The sequence below is a fragment of the Thrips palmi genome, unplaced genomic scaffold (genome assembly GCF_012932325.1).
Source record: "Thrips palmi isolate BJ-2018 unplaced genomic scaffold, TpBJ-2018v1 HiC_scaffold_15, whole genome shotgun sequence".
Taxonomy (NCBI): domain Eukaryota; kingdom Metazoa; phylum Arthropoda; class Insecta; order Thysanoptera; family Thripidae; genus Thrips; species Thrips palmi.
The window spans coordinates 9,772,427-9,795,815 of NW_023144624.1; the positions used below are offsets into that span (position 1 = coordinate 9,772,427).

The window sequence follows — 23,389 nt, forward strand, 5'->3', positions numbered from 1 at the left end:
GCGATAACGACTTGGCCCGGGGAAAGAAAGAGAGAGAGAGAGAGAAAGGTTTGCTAATATCCACGCGGAGATAGAAAGCGATACGATGGCCCCGCGACCCGCAGGCCCGCAGGCCGCACCGCGAGGGAGGGAGACAGAGACAACAAGGTCCTCAAGGCCGCGATAGTGCAGGGGTCCTCGATGATAACGCCCCTCGAACATTCATCTTTACTTTCTCTCAGCCGAAAAAAGAAAGAACGAGAGAGATAATGGTTCGCGCGTCATTGGAGAAAGCAATCAGGCCATCCCAGAAAAAGAAAAGCCAATCGTCAACATCTTATTTCTAATCCCCTCTTTTCCCAAGTTTTAAAAGTTGCTTGACATTTATATCCGACGTGAAGGTCTAACAACGAAATTCCGTGTTATCGAAAAGTGTATCGATATAACTTCGGAGAGCGTTTTGGAGAGCTCGGCAGCTCGGCAATTGTGTAGCCAGGCTCGTTTTACTCCGGAAGTACCCCCGCTGTGGACCCGACCCTAGTTGGAGTGCGTGTGCGTGTGTGTGAGTGTATCGGGCCTGTACAATGTTATCACAGCCACTGTCGAATTCCCGCTATCAGTAGTCGGTGCCCCGGCCGAGTCCGCCGAGTCTACTGGCGAAGTGGTACCAACGCTTCTAGCTCTGCTGGCTCCGCTCCCTTAAATCAAACCGCGACGCCGATTTTGTATCTCGAAACTTAGCGGCCGCCTGGCGGACTGAAGATGCAGCGACAAGTGTGGCGAGAGGAGCACGGTGTAGTGGACGACCTGCAAATAAGCACGCCGTTCTGTCGTTCGTTTTGCGAGGCGTCCTCGCTACCGACCATTTATAACCGCTTCGACAGACGGCTAGTGGTAATAATAATAACAATAAAAAACAATAAAAAACAATAATAATTTATAAATACTGTCGGAGAAGTTTGCAAAGAGCGCGCGGACGCATAAATCGTGGCGAGTGCGGCGAGGAGGCGACGCGACGAGGAGGCGACGCCCCGGCGGCTGGCAACGCCAGGGCAACGCGTTGCAGCACTTGCGCATCGCGACGGAGAACAGCGACTCCAAGAGTGATTCGAATTAGCGGCGCCTCTCGGACAAATGGAGGAAGCGGACGCAAAGTGGGGCGGGGCGTGGCGGTGAGTGGCGGAGCGTGGCAGCCTGACGTAACACGCTTTCGATCCACAACGCTCGCGCGACAAATTGCGACAGAGACCGGCGTCATCCGTTTGCGAGGCGTGTCGGCCCGATCGAAGTGACGCTCCTCTTCTCCACGGGCAGGCCCAGGGCCGCCCGGGGCCGCCCGGGGCCCAGGAATAGAGCGGCTGGCTAAAGTTCGGAGGGCCGCGGCGCGGCGCGGCGCGGTTCGGCCCTGTGGCCGATGGGTCGAGGGAGTGGCGGTGTCGCGGTGGAGCAGCGGGGACATCGGAGCCGAGCCGCCCCACGCGCCGGGTATCGATTCAGGCCCTTTCACTTGAATGGGGCCTAATTGTGGGGTTCGTGGAAGTTGCAGCCCTCCCCGCCACCGCAGCCCCACCACCACCCCTCCCGGCCACGCTACCCCCTCCACGCCGGGCCTTCCATTCAGCTCCAGCCCCCCGGCCGCCCCCAGCCGCCCCCCGGGCCGCCCCCACCCCTATGGCTCCGTTTCATGAATGGAGCTTCCAGGACGCCGAGCGTAAATCGTGGACCGCGTGAATGAACGTGCTGGGGCGCGCTGGGGCGTGCTGGCGGGGCGTGGAGGTGACGGAAAGCGGCTGAGCTGTCATCCGGGGTCACGCCTTGGGTCGTACCTTGGGTCGCATCTTTAAGGCGCACCCTCGGATGGCATCCTCAGGTCGTACACTAGGCGCAGCAGCCGCCCAAACCAAACTCGGACTGCTCGTCGTAATGCAGGAAGCTGGCGGCTGCAGTGTTGCACAGGTTTGCCTCCGTGCCTCGGGCCTGGCTGCCTCTCCAGCGAGGTAGGCAACTAGGCCTCGACACGCGCCGCAAATCTTGAAAAGCGAGGCGGGGCAGACGGGGCTGGCAGGCCGGCAGGCCGCGGTGTCCCTTTAACGCATCGATCGCCCCGCCCGGCGTGGCCCGGCGTGGCCTGGCGTGGCGGCGCCACCGGCAGCGCACTCTACCTTCGCGTCCGGGAATCACCTCGCGGGGGCGGCTCGCGCGTGCGCACCGGCCGCTTCCGGCTGCCCGTCGAGGTGCCACTGCTCTGTCTCTCTCGCACTCACGGGGCGCTCCGTTCCGGTGCGAGAGAGAGAGAGAGGCCGACACTGTGCGCCGCTCTGATAGAGTCGCTGCGTTCGCTGCGTTCGCTAATTTGGCCGCCGGCCGCCGCCAAAGTGAGCAGCCCGGTGCAGACGAGCCCACCGCGGGACCGCGGGGGGAAGGGGGCCATGCGCTACTTCGGGGCGGCCAGGTAGCGCGCCGCGCACCGCCGCGCACTGCCGCTCACCCATGAATCATGAGAGAAATGAGTACTTTCTAATATTAAACACATTTCCCTGGCGCGAGCCTATTTATACGGGACAGGTGCGACACCTTCGGCACCTGCTATTTCGCGTCCCGTCCAGCATTCGCTCCAATTCGGGCCCAAGCCAAATTACCCTAGGCGTTTGTCCCGAGCTTGAAAAAAAAAAAGCAACAAAACATACCGGGATTTTGCATGTGAAATACAATTTCTTTTACGCCAGGCCAGGGTGATAAACAAATAACACACACCCGACTTTTTGAGGTTGCTCCGGATTTATTTTCCGCTCGCAGCAGGCAGCAGGAAAAGTATACTCTGTCGGGCCCGCACTGCTATTTCGCGGCGTCCAAAGGAACAACCCGGTGTCGGGTAAGTGCATGTTATTATGGGTTGTCAACGGCGATACGAAAGCCCGCCGGACCAGGCGTACCAGGCGTCGGACGTTGCGCGCGAAAAAATAAAAAGGAAAGAAAAATCAGTTTGGCCGTGAAGGAAAAAGGGTCCGCCTGACGCGTGCCACACAAGGACCGGCCTCAAAGGGGCGTAACCGCTGGCCTGGACGAGGAAGGAACCAGGAGAGGGGGCGGGGACGGGGGGTGACTGGAAAGTGAAAATGGAAAGAATAGAGGCCGTGCACCGAAATTGCGCGCGAAATCGGAGCAATAATTGATCACATCCTGTTGGACCCTCCCATTGGACGACACCACTAACTCGCATTGCGCGGACGTGTCACCTCTTCGTTTTGTATTTCCGCTGCATCCCGCCCCGGCCCCGCCACGCCCCGCCCCGCCCCCCGCCCCCCGCCCCGCCCCGCCCCCGCCCGCCCGCCCCGCGCCCGCCACGCCCCGGCCCGATCGCTTTAATTCTGTATCGAGTGGTTTTGTCTCATATCTCTTTGGTATCGCCCCAGAGCTTGTCTTCACACCTCGACCTGTCGAGAGGCGAATACTTTTGCTCCTCGTTGCTCGTTTTTGCTGGCCTTTTTGTTGTTGTTGCTCTGATATGCTGGTGTCCCCTGCGGTCCAGGGCGGGGCGGTACCCGCCCTGTCCTGTCATGAGGTCCGCCGAAGTAAGAACTGTGTGTGCGTGTGTGTGCGTGTGCGTGTGTGTGTGTGTGTGTGTTTGTGGAGAGAGAGAGAGAGAGAGAGAGAGAGAGAGAGAGAGAGAGACAGAGCGTGCAAGTGTGTCTGTGTATGTGCCAGGCTGCTGCATTTCTTTCCATTTATTTGCCATGTTTCCGAGAGGGACACAACTTGGAATATTAATGTACACATCTTTTGAATTACTTCACTTAAATTACTCACCGTGATTTCCTTTTCGGAAAAAAAAATAAGAAAAGAGAAAGTGCTAGATTTATTATCGGCTACTCGGGTATTTTTGTTAGGAGCGTTTCGCCCAACACGCCCTATTTCTAAACGACGGGCCAGGTCGATTCCGTCCTCTGGTTTTACAGCAGCCGGCGGAGGCGACATGGGAGCCAAAGTGGTTCAGCGGCAACTGCAGTAGTAGCGGGAACAAGGGTGGCAACGAGGCCAGATAGCAGTGTAGGGCCACCGAATCGGCCCTTATTTGGGCGTAGCATGTTGCACTGCTTGTTGCATCGCTTGTTGCTCGCTGCAACGACTGCAATAACTCTTTAGGCGTGTCGGAGATTGCGTTTATTTGGAGTCCTTGTAAAGGCTTACGCTCCAAAATAAAGGTAGAATTAGTCCTTCTGAAAGGGAATTTTTTTTTCAAGCGTCCTTTTTCTTTTCTCAGGCGGGTGACTTAGTTCGTCGTCGTTTTTGCCGTTCGCGACCCCGTTGCGGACGCCCCTCCCAAATCACACAGAGTGCGCGGAGCCGTCCACGCCAGTGTAACGCCAGCACCGCCGGTACCGCCCGCAGGCTCGCTGCACAAAAGTGAGATATTTTCTCCCGGCGGACGCCACGCCGGCCCTGCAAATGTGATAACTCAATCCCCCGGCAAGTGGCGCTCGTTCCAGGGACCGCAGTGTCGAGGAAAGTATACCCCACAGTGGGCCAGAAGACCGGAGGAGGCGGCCAAAACTCTAGACGCGTTTCGAGCTCCAGAGTCGCTAAATGGGACTCGAACCGAACGTGTGACCCCACCAATGGACTCCTCGTTCGGAGAGCAATCCATTGGTGGGGTCACACGTTCGGTTCGAGTCCTATTTAGCGATTCTGGGGCTCAAAACGCGTCTAGAGTTTTGGCCGCATCCACCGGTCTTCTGGCCCACTGTGTACCCCTTTTGGCGGACGCCTTGGAGCCTTTGGGCCGCAGCTGGCGCAGCTCGCGGCAATAAAAGGAATTAACTAAATTGTCCCGCTAAGTGGCGCGCGGGCCGGTTTGAACCATATTGGGCCGCCATGATGAAGAGATCAATTGGATGAGCCCAATGCCTAACTTAATTAAAAGTCGTGATGAACCGAATTCATCCCGAAGGCTTCCCGAAGGTGAGTCGGGCTACTGCACCGCCCTGGGGGACTCTGGCCCCGCGCAGGCGCGCAGCACTCGGGCCGCGCCTGGCCGGCCGCCGGCCGTCCGGGACGGGTTGCTGGCCAGCGCGTTTTTCGATATGGCCACTCAACGTCTCATGAGAATATCTTTAGCAGCCACTGCATCGCCGGGCCGGGCTGCCAGGGGCTGCCGGGGCCCGGCTACTCTCTTAATCTGGACGGGATGGGTCGCCACCATTAAACGGATGAATTATTTTTGCACTTTGATCGGGCCATTTTGCTGCAGTGCGGCGATAACGCTGCTGTGACTCGCCCCGCCCTCTTTATGCCTTTTCTAATTCGCTGTTTATGCCGGCCGCTTTACGACCGGGACCTAGAAGTAGAACAATCCGGGCAAATCCATCGCGGTAAGCGACGCGCAGTGGGCCGGAAGACCGGTCAAAGTCCCGGACGTGTTTTTAGCTCTGGAGTCACTAAACACAACTAGAACTAAACGTGTAACCCCACCAATGGATTGCTCTCCGAACGAGGAATCCATTGGTGGGGCCACACGTGCGGTTCGAGTCCTGTTTAGCGACTCTGGAGCTCAAAACGCGTCTGGACTTTTGACCGCCTCTACCGATCCCTGGCCCACTGTGCGCCTTGCCGGCAGCCAGCCGGTGGCGGCGCGTGCCGAAAGAAGAGGGCCTGATTTATTGGGCGTTCATCCCGCCTGCCCGTTAATCGGGCGGCCGGTACTGCTCACCGCATTCCCATTATTTTTAACGCACCCCGAAAAAAGGGAAGCAAAAAGAAAAGAAAGAAATAGAAGCGGGAGCATGCCAGTCCTGGGGCACCCAATTTCCAATATCTTTCCCGCCCCGAATCGGTTACTGTCGCTGTCGAACGAGGAAGAAACAGCGTCGCTGGCAAGGTTCACAGCACTGGATGACATGTTCTCATAAAAGCACTCCGCAAACCACGACGAAATTCAAGTCTGCACTCTGCACTGCAAAGCGCACGCACACCCGACAGCTGGCCGGGCCTGACGCGTCCTCCTAGCGTCCTCGCGCTGAACTGATTAAATTTCATTGAATAGGAATGGATGGACTCGGAGTTCCGGTCCGGCGCGATGCCTGCCGCGATACGGACCGTACTTCAATCCGTGATCGGGAACACGGCGGACGTCATGTTGCCGCCTCGCCGCCATAACTCGGAAAGAAGCTCATAATACCAAAGCCAACACGCCAATAAGTTTCAATCGGGGAAACAAGGCGCCATGGGAGGTCCCGTGCGTCCGTGTGTGTGTGTGTGTGTGTGTGTGTGTGTGTGTGTGTGTGTGTGTGTGTGCGCGTGTGTATGTGTGTGCCCTATGGAAGGCCACGGGCCTCATGTCAAGTGGACACGGTGTCTTGTGATGTTGACTCATGTGGTGCACAGTTTGGATTATTTCGGCTTTGTATGGATTAAAATGCATGATGACGAGCGGTGGATGGTAACGAAAATTTTCAACCACTGGATTATTTTTTTTGGATCTACTGGTGCGGAGACTTCCTTTTGACGATTTTGTAGAGTATGTATGCACGTGTTCCACGAATGGTTATACATTTGTGTTTTTGTCGCGTGCTGCGCACACAACATGCGAGGCCACACACACACATACACACACGCACGCACACACGTGATGTGCGCACAAGCGTATGTACAGCCGCTATGTGAACACGGATTGAGCATGTAGCTGTGTGTGTGTGGTGTGTGTGTGTGTGTGATGGGTGATGGTGTGTGTGTGTGTGTGTGTGTGCGCTCTGTGACAATGGGGGACGTTGCAGCATCCCGTTGCAGCAAGAAAACGGGGAGGGAAAGAGAGACAGTTTTCGTCCAGTGAGACGGAGAGAGACGGGAGAGAGGGACTCCCGAACGCAACCCCGGCCGGACTGAATGAGCCTCCGCAAAGGGAGCCGAATAAGGATTTGTCGTGGACTCGGAAAGAGGAGAAGAGGGCGCGGGGGGAGAGGGGAGGGGGCTGGAGAAGGTGGGGGGCCGTAGGAAAGGAGAGTGCTACACGAAAACGCGTAGGCTTCGAGTGTAGGATGCGACAGCGCGGCAGGGGAAGTGCCACACACACTGGGAGGGGACGCGGCGCGACGCGGCGTGGAGGGGTGGGGGGATTCATTAAGGAGCTACCTCTGCGGCGCCCACGCAGCTCCACGCCACGCCGTGCCACGCCGTGCCACGCCACGCCGCGCGAAGCAATGAGGTGCAAACCGTCAACGACAATGGAATGTAACAACACCACTCCATAGAGCGTCCCTCCATCCGCGGTCTGCCAAAAACACCAACATGCCCTGTTGCACCCCTCCACCCTCCACCTGTTGCCGTCGGACCGGCCGGGCCTGTCGTGGTGGCAAATCGGCTTGCCTGCCGCGGCCTGCCCGCCGGTTTCCCGATTCAGCCCCGCGTCGCGCCTCGCTCCGCTTATCCACGTGTCCATCTGACGGGGGCTGAAAATCGAAAACACCGCGACTCGGATTATTTATCGCTCGGAGTGGATTCCCGGTTTCCGTATAAGCTCGTGGCGAAACGCGCCTCAAAACCACATTTCCGAAGTGTCACTGCGTGAAGAATTTCCGAGCGTCGCCCTATTGAGTCCTCAGTCTCGGCGGACTCCCTTGGTCCAGGTGTCCCGGGATGTAGGGTCACGGGACGGGGTCCCTCGGGGCGCGGCGGGGCGCGGGTTCGACTCCCGGCGGGCTGATCCATGAGACGCCGTTACGGGCGTGCATTCGAAGCGCGTGCCCCGCGGCCGCCCGGCTGCCTAGACCGAACCTAGACGAAGACGGGCATCTTGGGCCGGAGGGGCGCGCAGTTACGGCACGGACCGGGCCGGCCAGGCCGACGCAGCGGGCCGGCCGGCCGGACTCAGGTGTGGTCAATGGTATGACACGGAGTGTCCACTCCCATTGAGAAACGATATGCCCTCGTAGAGGAGATAGGGAGGAGGGAAGCGAGTTTCCGGCCATAATGCTTGTGATGCATGCCCGAGCGGCCGCGGCCCGCGGCCTCCGGGTCGGAAAGAACCGAAACGAAGCAGGGGCCGTGCCGAGCGCGCCAAAGCGGGTGGCGGGTCAGAGCGAGCAGGGACGTCGATAGTGGAGGCTTTAGAGCGCGTCGCGGCGTTGCGCGCACGGGCGCCGTAAAGAGACAATTACGGCGTTGATTGAGGCTCGTTTACACAGGGATTAGTGCGGCCGTTTAATTGCGGAACGTGTTCTCGTCAATAGCTTTCCAATTACTGCCGTGGCTACTTTGTCAATTGATCAAGCTTTTTATGGGCCGCTTAACGAGAGCTCTGCTCGTCTGGAATGCGAGGGAAGAAAGTTCACGAGCGTGGCGTGTCTGCATGGCATCTCGCTGCAGAGCCAACAGTTTTGCACGGGTTGCTCAAAATTTAGTAGAAATACTAATTTACTTTATCTACCAAAGACCGTTTCCCTTCGACGCGACTGTTACCAAATAATACCAATGTACGAGTGCCCCTCGCACCACATTAGGACTGGGATTACTGAACGCGGCTCTCGATACGGTGACGCGCGCCGTGTCCGGCGAGTCCACCGAGTCCGCGGGCAGACCACTGTAAGTGCAGCCGGCTGGCCCGGCAGTTACGCGTCCGCCGCGCGCACCCCCGGAGCCCCCCGGAGTATCCCGGAGTATCCCCGGAGGAAGGCGGCGGTCGCCTCGAAATTTACGATCTGGAGCGCGGGCTGCGCGGGCCGTGCTTGACACTGGTTGCCACCCAGGTGGCGGGCTAGCTGGCTGGCGGCATGGCCTGGCCGGCGTGGCGCGGCGTGGCCCGGCCCGAGGACCGTGCCCGTCCTTTGGCTAGACAAATCTTGCGCCGGAGCAACGGCAATATCTCGGCCGTCATAACGCAAGGCAGGGCGGAGCTTCCCTGCTCCGTTTCATTAACAACACAAACAACACTGCAGCGCAGGCACGCGAGGGTTTATGAAATTCCTCGGCTGTAGCGCCCGCAGTGTCCTGCGCCAGCAGTACGCCACACAGTGAGCCGAAAGGGTGGAGGCGGTCGAAATCCTGATCGTGTTTTGAGCTCCGGAGTCGCTAAACACGACTCGAACAGAACGTGTGACCCCACCAATCGATTGCTGGGGTCACACGTTTACGAGTCCTGTTTTCCGACTCTGGAGCTCAAAACGCGTCTAGAGTTTTGACCGCCAGCGCCAGTCTTCTGTCCCCCTGAGCACCAGCGCCGTGGGGTGGCTGGCTGCTGTTGGTTCTTAGTGTGTTTGTGTGTGCTGGTCACTCTCGTGTCAACGACTCAATATTTGCCCCGCAGCGCCGCGGCAAACAGACTCCTTGGAGTGTGCTCCGGAGTGACAAGCGGGCCGGAAGCTGAGGGGCGCCGGGGCATGAATGAGTCCCGCTTCATTCAGGGGCCCCACTGGAAAACCGTAAGGACCGAGAGGAATTTAATGACTATCTACGGTATGAATGAATAGGAATGTGAATGCGCAAATGAATGAATAAGGGAGTAAATGAGCGAATTGATGGACAAACGAATTGATGGACAAACGAGTTTATGGATGGATAAATGAATGAATGAATGAATGAATGAATGAATGAATGGATGAATGAATGGATGGATGAATGAATGAATGGATGAATGAATGAATGAATGAATGGATGAATGAATGGATGAATGAATGGATGAATGAATGAATGAATGAATGAGTGAGTGAGTGAATGAATGAATGAATGAATGAATGGCAAATCAAAGGATCAGAATAATGATGATTAAAACGGAGTGATTCATGAAAATGACAGAACGATAAATCACTTGGTCTGCTCCATCTCACTTCGAAGGCGCACGTTCGATTGGCCAGCCTTCTCCTTTTCGTTTTCTTATCCCGGCCGACAAGCGCGCGGCATTTCGTCCCCATTGGCAGGCCTGGCAGGCCCATCGGCAGGCAGGGCGTGGCGGGCTGTTGCTCCCGTCTTACCAAAACGGTGCAGGCAAGTGCAAGGTGCGGCTGGCCGGTCGGCCGGCCTGTCCCAGCCTGCCGGGCCTGCCGGGCCGCTGGGGGTCGTAGGTGTAGCCGTGGGTGGCGCGGGGAGGGGCCTAAGTGGCTGGAGGGGGACCGCATGAATGGGAGGGGGTGCTGGAGGGGGTGCTGGAGGGTGGTGGAGGGGGACGGGTGGGTGTTTTTATGCTGGCGAGCCAAGCGCCCCTTCTTCACCCCCTCGCCCTGCCTCCCCTGCCCTGGCGGAATGCGGCGGCCCAAACGGGGGGTACTGACCCCGGCAAGCAACAACGCGCCGGCTTTCGCGGTGGCTTTTTCCGCGCCGCGACGCGCCCGGCGCGCACTTTGACACGAAACTGCACGTCGAGCCGGTGACTTGGCAAAACAGCAATTCGCGGCCGGCTCACGGCCGGCCCAATAGTGTGGCAAGTCGAGCCAAGCGTGCGTAACGAAAAGCACGATGCAAACACATGGGGACACCGGCCAAAATGTTGGGACAAGCCGGCAAGAGGTGTTTTCCCGCACCCCGCCACTGTACTAAACCGAAAAGTGCCGTGTGTTGCACTGCTTGCCTCACGAGGCCTCCTGCCTAAAATGGCAAAACATCTAGCTGCACCAGAGTGGTTGTGGAGACGTCTGCCCCACCCCTAAGGAGGTGAGAGGTGTCCCCTTTGCACAACGTGACATTTCCCCACGAACGTCGCACTGCGTTGCACTGGTGTTGCATTGTACGCACGATCTAAGGCAAGGCTCGAGCAAGGCTAGGTTAATGGTTCACGGCGGATGAATGAATTGCAACGTGGCGCTTGCGCGGCTTGCGCGGCCTGCGCAACCCCCGAGGTTGCAGCGTTGCCTCACGCGCCTCGACGGAAGACAAAGCAAATGGCGGACGCAAAGACGGCGGACGCAAGGACAAAGTGTGTACAGATCATGTTTTCGAAAGTGGCGCGCTCGCGCGAGTGATTTGAATAAAAAAGCAGCTAGCGCGTTTAATTGCAGACTCTGCATGCAGATCAGGGGCAAACTGATTTGCAGCCGCAAGTGTCGCAATGGCTTTCTGGTTGGCCAATGGAGACAGAGTTCCCGCTTGCCACACAGCGAAAAGACAGACAGGGGGATCAGTTTCCCAACTATTTTATGAATTGATCGATTTCGTCGGAGTAGCGCCGCTTGAGGTATATCCATAGAATCCCATACCTATCTTTGGCATTGAATTGTATCGCAAAAGGTGGCTGCAAAAATGAATCTTTTCTTTTCATACTCTATCGTAAGATAGATATACGGGTAATTTGTTCGAATAAAATGAGATTTTTCCACCCTTTTCATCCTAGAAGACTCACTCCCTCCTGCTAGATGAGGAAATGTAACTCAATGCCGAAGATATTTTTTTAAACAATAAACCACAGCAAAAGTCGAAATAAAGAAGTGTCATTTCTTTTGGAAGTGGATGGAAGTCGTTTCCCGAGTGTTCGCTCCCCCCGAAAGGCCTCCGCGCGTCGTGCCTGGTACGACTTGCTGCCACCGAGCACGCTCCAAAGAAAAAAGCGGCAACATGGCTGACAGTCCGCGCTCTCTGATTGGCGGAGCGCTCCGCGGAGTGCGCCCACTCGGTTCGCGACGCGGCGTGGCGCGGCGTGGCGCGGCGTGGCGACGGCCCACGCACGGAGACGAGCATTCATTGTCTCGTTCGGCCGCATCGGAGAAAAATGAGTTCCCGGCCGCCATCTTGGAGCCGCGGAAAAAGCGCCGCGGCGAGGGCTTCTCTGGGCGGCCGCCGAAAGAGGAAGGGAGGGGCCGAAAGACTGGCCTCAAAAGATACACCATTTCTCAAACTCAAAGCTATCTGGTTCACACTACACAACCGTTCACTAACTTTCCAGGGGTGGGACTCTCTCAATGTAAACTGCGTCAGACGCTCAGCGAGGCCAAAGTGTAGCAAAACTTGAGTAACACGACAGTTTGGGGCCCCATTCAGGGTAAGCAGACAAGTTGAGTAAAAGGCAAACACATGTTGAAGAAGCCCGTCATTTAAACGGCAAAATGGATCAGAATGACACGTTTTTCAGAACAAAGTTAGCTTTGAGGTACGTCTTAAGCATCACAGACTTTGAGTTCATTTTTACTCTGCCTTGCTTGCTTTTCCTGGGTGTCCGTTGCTAGGAACCACAACTCGCTATTGTCAAGGAAAACCAGCAAGTGAAAACAAATTTAAGGTGGAGGCAAAATCGGACTCTTTGCGTAAGGCTGCTAGCTAGCGCAATGGGACCCCAGACTGTCTCTCCAAAATGGCGCTCGAAGCTGCTGCTTACCTGAGGTAGAGTTGAGCCACAGCGCGAACAGGTCCTCCACGGGGTAGTGCACGTTGTAGTGCCCCGGGATGACGCCGAGCTGGCGCTGCAGCACGCGCCCCGAGGGGGGCCCTGACGGCGCGGTGGTGGTGACGGGCGCACTGTGCAGCCCGCTCGCGAGGAGGAAGGCCTCCCGCAGAGAGGTAGGGGTGGTGTTGGCGCTCGAGGTGGCGGCCGCATGCTCGGCCACCCCTTCACCACTGTCTTTGCCACCGTCGGCAGCGTCCAGGCGGCTGCGTTCCCCACGGTCCGCATTGTCCAGCAGTAGCCTCTGCACCTGGAGGATGTCGACAAACTCCTCCTGGGGGTTGCCGTTGGAGGGCGGCGCCGACGACAGCCCGTCGTCGGCCAGCTCCCCGAGCGCGGTGGGCGGCCTATGGGCGGCGTCCGGGAGGCACGGCCGGCGCATAGCCGCGGGGATGGTGAGCATGGTGCAGGGGCGTGGGGCTGGGCGCGGGGCGAAGGCGCGGGGAGCACACGGCGGCCATGCCTAGGAGCCACGCATCATCCCTGCAACACCGAGGAACCTGTCAGCGTGGCTGAACTCACAGGCACTTAGCGCCTACCAAACATCAAGGACAACTCAGTCAGTCCACTAGAAGTCACCTCACTCGTGATCCCGGTGCAGGAGAAACCACGCCAGGATCTAGTCAGTAAACAAGCTGCTTTCTGAACGAAGTAGGGTGCCCACCTCGCTCCGCCAACCCCCTTTCAATCTCCACGGATATCTGCCAAGCTAGGCGTCTGCTCCCCTCGACTGACCAAAAAGAAGCGAAAGCACGACGTTGTCTTTTCAATTTACTTAGTTTTACATTGAGTAGGCCAGCGGAGTCGATTCTTTTTAGTGCTGGTGTATTAAAATACAATAAATATTGCCATGCGCCGATGACATAAAATGATTGAAATTTCACTGAGATATCAATATTATTTCCTCATACTTTGTCAACAATTTAAGGGCAGTCATCAGTTTGGCAGTAGGGCAACCCCTAGTTTGTTCAGTTGTAAGGGTGGCCCCTAGTTTCAGCAGTAGCAAGGGCGGCCCTAGTTTCGGCAGTAGTATGAGACCTCCGTTGTTACAGTTAACAGTAGTAAGGGGGTCTTATTGTTTCAGCTGTCATGCTTGACAACTTGACGCCTTCGAGTTTGGTCTGACCGGTGTCTGACCGCCAGAAACTCTGGCCGCATTATCCGCTCGCGTCAACCTCATCAACGTCCTCCTCCTCCACCTCGGCCGAGACCTCGGCCCACTCGCGCGGTAATGGCCCCAAGTAGCACTTTCAATACCCGGATCTGTCCAATCAGCGCGCGGCGGTAAATCAGAAACAAAGCGATGCGGCGTGGGTTTGCTAAGAGGCGGCCGATTTGTTACTTCTGCGCGGAAAAGTCTGTGCGGCGCGTTAATTTTGCCTGCCGCGGGCCTCGCGCCGCGCGGTGACAGACTCTGAGTGAGACTCCGAGGAGGACTTTGATTCTGCTCGCGGTGGCGGCGGCATCCGACTCGGCGCGTCGTGTTTTGTCGTCCCGAGCTAACTTTGAAACGCAAAACAAAGCTGCGGCCCTCATACCCATACGTCCTGTCTAGCGGTGGCACCAGAGCGCGGAAAATAGAGGAGATCCTCGGCGCCGTGCCCGGCCGGCCGCGTCTCGCCGGCCTGGCCCGCCTGGCAGGGCCGCGGCCACCAGAGGGACGTTTTCCGCCGCTTCCGTCTCATATCCGTCGCCAGACAGATTTTTAGAACACGCTGCAAAGACGGATGGGCGACCTCGCGGGACCGCGTTCGCAGTGCGTGCAGCCGTTGCAGCCGCCGCAGCCGCGGGCAAAAGTAGAGTACATTCTTGTGTGACGCGGCGGCGCGCTGGGCACACTGCTCGGACAGTTTTACAGGATCTAATAGGAGCACGTTGTTTTAAATTTAAAGGACCTAGACCACATCAAAACAGACCCAGGGTAAGAGGAATTCATATTCTTTGCTGGGAAACGATTTGCTTCTTTTATCGTTCTTAGAAACCACCAAAGCAAAGCATTCATGTTTTCTGAGGAAATCACCGTGCTGTTTTTCCTTGAGCAACCGACATTTTACTGGCCCCTCTCCGAATACGACGGACTACTGCTCAGTGCTTGACTGTTCAAATTTGGTCGTAGTATTGTTTTTAACCACACACTTCACAGGTCTCTTAGTGACGGGTAGCGGTTGGCCAGAACCTTGTGAAGGTTTCGCGCTGAGAACACTTGCCACTTGAACGATCTTTCGAGGAACTCTGGTGACATCAGGAAGAGCGAATAACAGAGCTCCGCGCTAAAGTGGAAAAAGTCCTCACGAGGCTGACGCAATTTTCTGCTCAGTGATTGCCACCTAACCTCAATAAACGTCAATCCGCGAAGAGGCAGCGAGGAAGGAACGATTTGCTCCCGGTGAATGAGGCTGAGCTTCTAGAGCAGCTCGCCCAGAAACTTTTTCGAGAAGCACCATTCGGGTGTCGGATTTCGTCCGGTGCTTCTGGTATTAAGGCAATCGGCCACGCAGCAGATAAAAGGGCGCGCAGAGCTGCCTGCCGTCGACTGCCGTCGGCTGCCGTCGACTCCGATTTCCGAACGTGGTCCCCTGGGGAGACCGCGCCGCGCGAGCCGAGACGCGCCGGTGAGGCTGGGGTACCATAACCTAACCCGGTCACGGGTGCGCCGGTACCGGCGCGCGGGTACCGCCGGGCAACGGGTACCCCCACTGTGAATAACCGCGGCACCGTGCTGCCAGTGGCGGCCAGCCGCTCTGCGAATAATACTAACACTGTGCGGGCGGCTCGGATGACGGAGAGGTGATGTTAATCCAAGTAGGTGAAGTAGTCACACTGCACTAGGAGCACTCCTATTGGAGAGACCATCACTTTATCACTTTCACATTCACTTTCATGTTGGCAACACTGAGTATCACTTCACATACACACGCGCACAATGGCGAACGCACACACTGACGCTGCACTGATACACTCACACACACACGCGCGCGCGCGCGCTCGCGCTATCACTTGTTTCACGGCGGCACTGGCGACCACGTCGACGGCGACGTGCCGACTTGTTCGGGGGCCTCGGCGGTGCGGTGTCGGCCGTCACGAGCGGCGCGCCGCGGCACGACACATGCGAGCGTCTTTCGGGACGGAAGTGGCCGGCGCGGCCGAGGCGGGGCGTGGCGGGGCGCGAGCGCGGCGAGCGTGGAGCGTGGGAGCCGAGCAGAGGGGGTGTGCCCACACGTCGGCTACGTCGGGGCTACGTCGGGGCTACGTCGGCCAGCGCAGGACGACGACTGAAGGAACACACTTACCCTGACGCCCCCGCAGCCCCAGAGGCCCCCGCAGCCGCCCCCGTGCTTGTGCCCACGCACCGCCCGGCCCCCGCAGCACCGCGCCACCCCGCGCCGCCCCTCCCCCGCCGCGCCCGAGAGCCCACCAACCCTCGGCTCCCCGGCCGGCGCGGCCGGCGCGGCCAGCGCGGACCGAGCACCGGTACCGGGGTACCTGCCGGGGTGGGGGTAGCGAGGCGTTCTGCTTCCTGCTTCCTGGTACCCGGTTCCGGCCCGGTACCGGAAGATAAGTCCGCCTTCAACAGAATTATGTCAGAATCAAGGGCAAGTTTTTTGCAATTCCGTCAATCGGTGTTGATTGAGCTACATCAAATATCGGCAGTTGGAACTACTTTCTGAGGCACTCGTACTTCACGAGGACCTTCCAGATGACGATCCCAGCTTGCCGCGCCGCCGCGCTGCCGGGCCGGGCCCTTGAGGCCGGGCGAGCTAGACACACAATGCCTCGGGCTGCTAATTTGGCGGCTCATATCGGCATGAGGACGCGTAGGACGAGGACGGCGAGGACGACGAGGACGACGACAGTGAGGACGGTGAGGATAGTGAGGACGGCGATCACGGCGAGGACGGCGATCACGGCGAGGACGGCGGAGACGGCGACGACGGCGGAGGGGAAGGACGAAACTATGTTGGAGATGATGAAGGGGCCCGAAAGAAGGACGAAATAAAAAGTAAAGACACGCGGTGGAGGGGGGACCGGCTTACAAAATGTGGAGTATATTGGGATGGGATGAGCCACTTGGCAGTGTGCCTGCGCGGCGTCACGGCGTTACCGCGCCCCTTACGCGTTACGTCGCCAAGCAGCGTAACGCACCGTGCCATTGCTTGGAAAAACCGCAAGTTCCGCCTAAAAAAAAGTTGCAAAAAAAGTAAACTAGAAAAATTTAGGTGGCAAGGCGCATTTTATTTAAGGCGTGATTCGGCGAACCGGCGGTGGCCGTATGCAAATGAGTCGGAGGTACCGAAGCAGCCGCAGGGCGAGGACGGCGAGGACGGCGAAGGGCGGCCGGAGGCAGCGCCCTAAGTGACGGCGGCCGGCGATACAATGCGAGATTAGGGCCGCCTGGTCGGCCTAGTCGGCCTAGTCGCGTGCCGGCCGGGCGTGCGTGAGGGCCGCACGTGCGCGACTCTGCGTGTGTGTGAGTGTGTGTGTCTGCTAAGTGGGAGGTGTGGCTATCGCCGGGCCGCCCGCGGTGAGCCGTCACAACTCGGTCGTTGTGTGCGCTGCGCTGCGCTGTGCTGCGCGGCGCGACGGTGCAGTCCACCCGGCCGGTTGGAGTTCGCGGTAGTGTGCTGTCATCGGAGACATAGGGTCCATCACGCCGCCGCCTGATCCTCCCGATAGCGCCGCCTGCCGCGCCAGCCGCACCAGCGCAGCGACAGCCGCTGCTGCAGCATCTCGTCACGCCCGACCGCGCACCGCACCTTGTCGCCCCTGGTTGCACCTTGTCGCACCTGGTTGCTCGTCGCCCCTGGTTGCACCTGGTTCCTCCTGGTTGCTCCTGGTTGCACCTTGTTGCACTTTGTCACACCTGGTTGCGCCTGGTTGCGCCTGGTTGCACCTGGTTGCACTTTGTCACACCTCTGGTTGCACCTGCACCTGGTAGCACCTGGTTGCATCTGGTTGCACCTGGCAATGTCGTTCCGACAATTGCGAGACACAGCCACCCGCTTTGCATGGCGGCTGCAGCGTGCGTGCGCCCGCCTCGCGAAAACAAGCCGTCCGGAGTTATTCCGCTTATTAAATTTAACGAACGGCGTGCGTTAGCTTGACTATGAATTCGGAGGGTAAGACTGGCCGGCGAGCAGCTGCACTGCACGCCACGCCACGCAACGTGCGGAAAAAAGCGTAAGGCCAGTATCGGCACGCAATCATGACGCTGGGTCGTTCGGGCTGCGTCGTGAGCACTACGTCGTTACCTTGGGCAGGAACGGCGGGAACGGAACGGCAGGGTGGCAGGGCGGCAGGGCCTACCGGCTACCTCACCAGTTATCGATAAATATAAATTATGAGAGGGGCGGGGGGACGGCTCGGCCGGTGGAGTGAAGGCATGGCCAAGGCATGGCGAAGGCAGAGGAGTGAAGAGGTACGATTTTGATGTTTGCTGCTCCTGGAACTTGCTTATGTGCCTCTATCGGAGGCCGAGTACCACCCATGGAGAGCCCCGCGTGTGTGCGCGTGTGTGAGTGAGTGCTGCGCGCGCGAGCGTGTGTGTGTGTGTGTGAGTACAAGTACCCCGCGATCGGCTCAGTACAGGTACCCGCCACGCCCGTCCCGGCCGTCCCAGCAGTGCTGGCCGCCCCGCCCCGCCCCGCCCCGCCCGATCTCGGCGCATCAGCGCTGTCATGCCGCGTCTACAGTAATCGCATCTGTAAAGCGTGATTGATAGATATGGCTCGTGGTGCTCATGGCGGAGCGCGGGGCGCGCGGCTCGCCAGGGTACCGGGGTGGCGGCGAGGTGCGGTGGGGCGCGGCGGGGAGGACGCCGCCTGCATTTTGAGGTCCGGCGAGCTGACTAGATCATGCTTCCGCACGGGTCCCTCGTCGCTCTATCTCTCTCGCACCGCGACGGGGTGCTCCAGGAGTGCGAGCGAGACAGGGCGCCAGTTCATCAGCCTGCATGCGACGCCCCTCATTCACGCCTAGCACGGCGGTGGCGCGCGGCGCGGCCGAGGCCGGAATTTCGAATGGCCCTCTGATTGACCGCCACCGGGCCGCGCCCCGCACGCCCCGCACGCCCCGGGCACGCGCCGCCAGCAACAAGCAGTGCGTAGGCCGGCCGAATTTGAATCCCCCGCCATTCGGCGCTCTGCACGCTGCTTTATTGAGGGCCAGCGTCTTGAGTGGGCCGACAGGCCGGCGGTCGACGGGGAGGTGCCGGACCCTCCGCAGCCGCGGCCCTATGCGCCCTGAGTCCCCGCGGCGCGAGCTGCAGCGCGTGGACGTGGACACGCGCCAGGAATCCCGATGGTTTCCTCAAAGAGTCCACGACACAAACAACAGAAATGGGTGCGACGACGCTGTGCCGCGCTTTTAGCAGTGTGGCGACACGGCGACACGCACCGCCGCGGGTTCAACTAGCAGTGCATCGTGCAAGGTGCGCCTCACGCATGCCGCGCGGTGCAACAGGCTCGCGTTGTCCCAATTAGTCGACAAGGTATCGCCTGATCGATTGGTTTCGCACGAGCCAACAAGCCGCCGTCGTCGCGCCGCCGTCCTCAGCCTGGCCGCGACGCCGCGACCGTCGCGTCGGCCCGTCGCACATCGTTAGCCTGCTGCAGCCTGCAGCCTGCGCTCTGTCTCTCTCACACTCGTGGGGCGACCCGCACCGCTGCGAGAGAGACAGAGTGACGACCTGCCTGCTGCCTGCCCTCCGCAGTCCTCTCCGGCCGGCTCCCGAACGCACGCCAAGAAGCCTGGCTCGCGGCTCGGCCAGACACGAAACCGAAACACGAAATGGCGGCTCGCTCCGAACCGATCGCGAAACGTTTCGCATCGCGCGCGGTGATTTCGAGAGCCGTGGGGGAATTTCCAAACCGCCACACTTGTTGCTGGCAGGGTAGTGCATTTGCCTGTTTGGCTCTTTATAGTGGAACGAGTGGAACGCACTCCCTGCTTCTGCAGGTCCGTCGAGACTCTCGAGAGGCGATTGACTAGTGATTAATGCGACAGCCTGACACCCCAGCACGCCCATAGGGCCTGGGGCGTGGCGAGGCGTGGCGAGGCGTGGCGGGGCGTGGCGGGGAAGGGGGAGGCGACGGCGACGGCGGTGGGGCGGGCCGGGCGGGGCGCCACCCAAAGCAACCCAAGCCGCGCGAGGCACGACGTCGTGCAGCCCTACCGACCAGGATGCCCGGCGGGCTCCGAAAACGCGCTGCTATTGATGCGTATAGCAATGCGCGGCCCTAGTCGCGGCGCCACGACAAGTACCACTGTTGCCCGTGCCTGGCACACTGGTTGGCAGTGGTGGGCACGCCCGCCGGCTCACGCAGCAGCCTGCAAGAAGGGAGCCGTCCTGCCGGGCCGTTCCGCCGTTTCTGCCGCGTTCGGCCGCTCGGGTTGTTCATGTTAATGAGAGACACGAGTTACGCGTCCCCAGGAGTGTTAAACGGTGTCCACTAATGCGGGCGCGCCCGCTGGCTGCGCAGGCCAAGTCGCAGGCCGACGCCGAACGTCGCCGTGCGTCTCTCTCGCTCTCTCGCCCCGCTCCGTAGAGGTGCGAGGGAGAGAGACGCGGCGACGATGTTACGACGACGACGCGGAGCCACGCGGAGCCAGCCCTGCCGCTCGCTGGCATGCAGGGCATGCAGCAGGCTCCAGGGCGGCGGTTGGTTGGTCGCTGTCGCGGTCTGTCGCAGGCCGCCATTTAGCACGCGGCACGACCCGAATATTGGCCGTGTTTGTTATCGTGTGCCGCAACACTGTGTCGCCTTCGCGCTCTGATTGCAGGACAGCGGCCGAGTGAAAGTGTGTGTCGCGGTGTGCGTGCACTGCCTTCTGTTTTGTCGCGTGCCTTGGTAACACAATATGGCCGGAGCATTGTTGGGCCGTGTCGCTGGCGTTGCTGCGGCGTCGCCGGGCGACAAGGCGCTCGATCGCTAGCCGTCTCCGCCACTGCGAAACGGCCGCTCGTTCTCCCTGTTTTGGGCGAACCTAGGCCCTGGAGCGCCGCTGCCTGTCTGTCCGTCTGTCCGTCCGCCCGTCCGTAATCATGTTAATAGGCTCATAATGATGCGGCGGCTCGGGTGACTCGGCTGGCCGTTTATACGCCGCCAGTAGTGCAAGCCGTGGAACGTGGAACGCCACGCGGGGCGTAATTTCGGTGTAATGGTGTAATGAAGCAGAACTTGCAAATGTTATTGAAGCTTCCAATAAGGGCGACGTGCCGCGCGTCCCGCCGGCTACCGGGACGCTCCACACACCCTGCGGGAAAAGAGAGAGAGGATCGACCTTGTGGAAATTTAAATCCTCCATCGATAAAGGAGTCGGACGCTGATTAACGGGTCAAGTCAACGTCTGGGCCGCGCCGCGCGGGCCCTCCACCCGCCTTGCCTTGCCTTGCCTTCGCCTTGCCCACCGCACCGCGCGTCAGGACTCACCGGAAATGCCTGCAGATTAATACGAGTCATGTCTGGCGTACCGGTACCGGGCCGGTACAGGCACTCGAAAAAGTGCCCCGGCGAATGGGCGAATGGGACGTACGCCGGGTCGGCGCTGGCTTTTCCCGCGGACTGTATCCGAGGGCCCCGCTGCTGCTGCCGTCGGCCGCGCCGGCCCGTCGGGCGACAATATTTGGAGAAGACGCGCCGTGATGAGGCATTCCCAGGCATTCCCAGTGTGGTGGACGCAGACCGACGCGACGGGACCGTGTGAGGAGGAATTTCGTGTGATGCCGCCGAAACTAGCCTTTTACTCCCTGTTGATTGAAACGTTTTCCGTTTTGATGAAGTTCACGGGGCGCTGAGTGGCGGCCGCCTTTGAACCCCGCGCGGCGGCACCGGCGGCAGGACACTGCGTTATTTTATGCTGTTATTGGCTGGAGCAACCAAGTGTCTCCAGGAGATGGGCACGAGATAGGCCAGGCCGCCAGGCAAACCCGTTCTAATCTGCTCCCTGGGCCCCGGGTTGGCCCCGGGTCGGCCCCGGGTCGGCCCTAGGCCGTCGCGTCGCCTTCGACGGGAAGGCCGGCACGCGCGCCGAGGCCGCCGTCGTTATGAGAAATCGAGCGGCCAATTTCTCACGTTGCTGACCGAGTATCGACTTTAACAAGGCCTTGTTGACCGTGGAAAGCATCGGCGACCATTTATATAAATGTCATTATTTTCTGTTATTCTTATGTTTTGTAAACGTTAACGCATTCATGAAACGTGTTTCAAATAAGCGTAATAAGCGCAGGATGCTGTACCATGAGAGGGTAAAAAAAGAGGATAGCCCGACGCCCTTGATGGGAGATGACACAGCCGATGCTGGCGTTGATACGGTAGCGGCCGCGCCGAGGCCGAGGCCACGCCCTGTATGTCACCTTCTCCGGGAAATCTGTTGAATCGGTCAGCCCGCAATGACGGCCAGCACGACGCGGCCACAAAAAAATCATTTCAAAAACCACGACATTAAAAAAAAACGAATACATTTCGCATCGCTCAACTGCGCTCAACTGCTATGGAGTTTACTCATTGCCACTCCTCCTCCTTCTTCTTTCTTTTTTCGTGAGAGGCGTCCAGCGAGGCGAGGGGGACGGCGGCGGTCCGGCCCCAGGCGCTTCCGTCTCGACGATCGTCGTCCAGCTTCACACACTCCTCGTCCTCCTCGGCGTGGCGCATCGATCCCCGGGGGGGCCCGGCGTCGGCCCGTATCACCGGGCCATCTCACGGCAGCCGCGCCTAGCGCTTCCTGCGACCGAGGGCCGAGCGGGCCGAGCCGAGGCCGCGGCAGAGGGCCCGTACCGCAGCCAGCTTTCCCACAACGCGATATCCCGCCTCTCGAAAACGCTCGGGCGCGCACCCCATCCACGCCACAGGTGCGACCTTTTTGGGTAATTGCCGACCGCTGCCCTCCGTCATCGCGTCATCGCCGTCATACTCTCGGCCGCCTCGCCGCCAGCGCCGCTCCGAGGTGTGAAAAGGGGCGTCCCGCTGTCACGACCTCTGCGCGTCGGCGCCGCGTCCGCGCCGCGTCGAAAGGTTCGGAATGTTTGGATTTCTGGAAGGCGTCGCCGGTAATAACACACGCGCCAATCCGGCCGACGACTTTCTCATACTGTCCACTCCGAGGGGCCGACAGGCACGCCAGGCGCGCCAGGCCGGGCAGGCTCGGCCGCGCTCAGGCACAACCTGGCCGTCATCCACGCGCCCCCTGTAATTTACTAAATATGACCTGTCAACCGAGAAACAATTAGAGCCTCGTAGGGACTGCGACGAGGCCCTGTCGCTGAGCGAGCGTGCGTGTGTGTCTGTGTGCGTGCGAGAGGGAGGTGATTTGGGGGGGGGGGGGCTGAAGCCCGAAGGGAGGCTGTTGCAAAGTTTCCGGTCGGCTCGCGAATGCCCTTTTCGAAAACGTTTTTAGGACGGCGTTTCGTTTCCCGCGTTCCTAGAACGACTCCTCCTCCGCGCGCAGCGAAGGACGAATGACGACGGAGGGCTCTAGGGTGCATTAGCATACGAGATCGAATCACGCCTAATAACACAGTTCGGGACATCCGAAACACAGCGCGGCGCACTGCGGGCTCAGTGTCACGTGTGGCGGAGCCGGACAGGCAGGCAGGCAGCGAGCCGGGCAGACGGGGCCGCCAGCCACGTGGGGGTGGGAAGGGGTGCGTGTATTTGGCGGAGTTGACGACGATTTCCCACGAAGTGCATTTAGAGCGCTGGAAGTTTTGGAGACAAAAATTAAAATTAGAAATCAATTTTTGAGCCATGTCTTTCTAACCATAAACCGCTCATGCCATGGTAGCAAGAATGAGATTTTGTTAAAAAGTGCTGCCCTCCCGAGCTGGACACCTATTTAGAAGCCTTTAAGAAGTATGTGGACTTCGTGCTGGTGTGAGTGAGTGCGTGTGTGTTTGAGTGTGTGTGCGCATGCATGCTCGGGTGTCTCCCCGGGTTTGGTTATTAATTTGTTTGAGAGTGCTGCCTGGTCCAGCGTGCCTTGCTGTCCGTCGCGGTGAGCGCACCTCTGTGTATGTCTTTGGGGCGTGTGTGAGTGCGTCCGTGTGTGCGTGTGTTGACA

The 23,389-nt window shown here is 59.3% G+C and overlaps 1 protein-coding gene across 1 annotated transcript in view; it reads right to left on the bottom strand.

The window, feature by feature from the left end:
- LOC117641382 overlaps positions 1-15,386 on the bottom strand; it is a 37,627-nt gene extending 22,241 nt beyond the window's left edge. The window contains 2 exon segments of the mRNA XM_034378646.1: positions 12,269-12,817; positions 15,093-15,386. Coding sequence (XP_034234537.1) covers positions 12,269-12,737 — 469 coding nt within the window. The 5' untranslated portion in view covers positions 12,738-12,817; positions 15,093-15,386.
- Between the last annotated feature and the right edge of the window lie 8,003 nt (positions 15,387-23,389).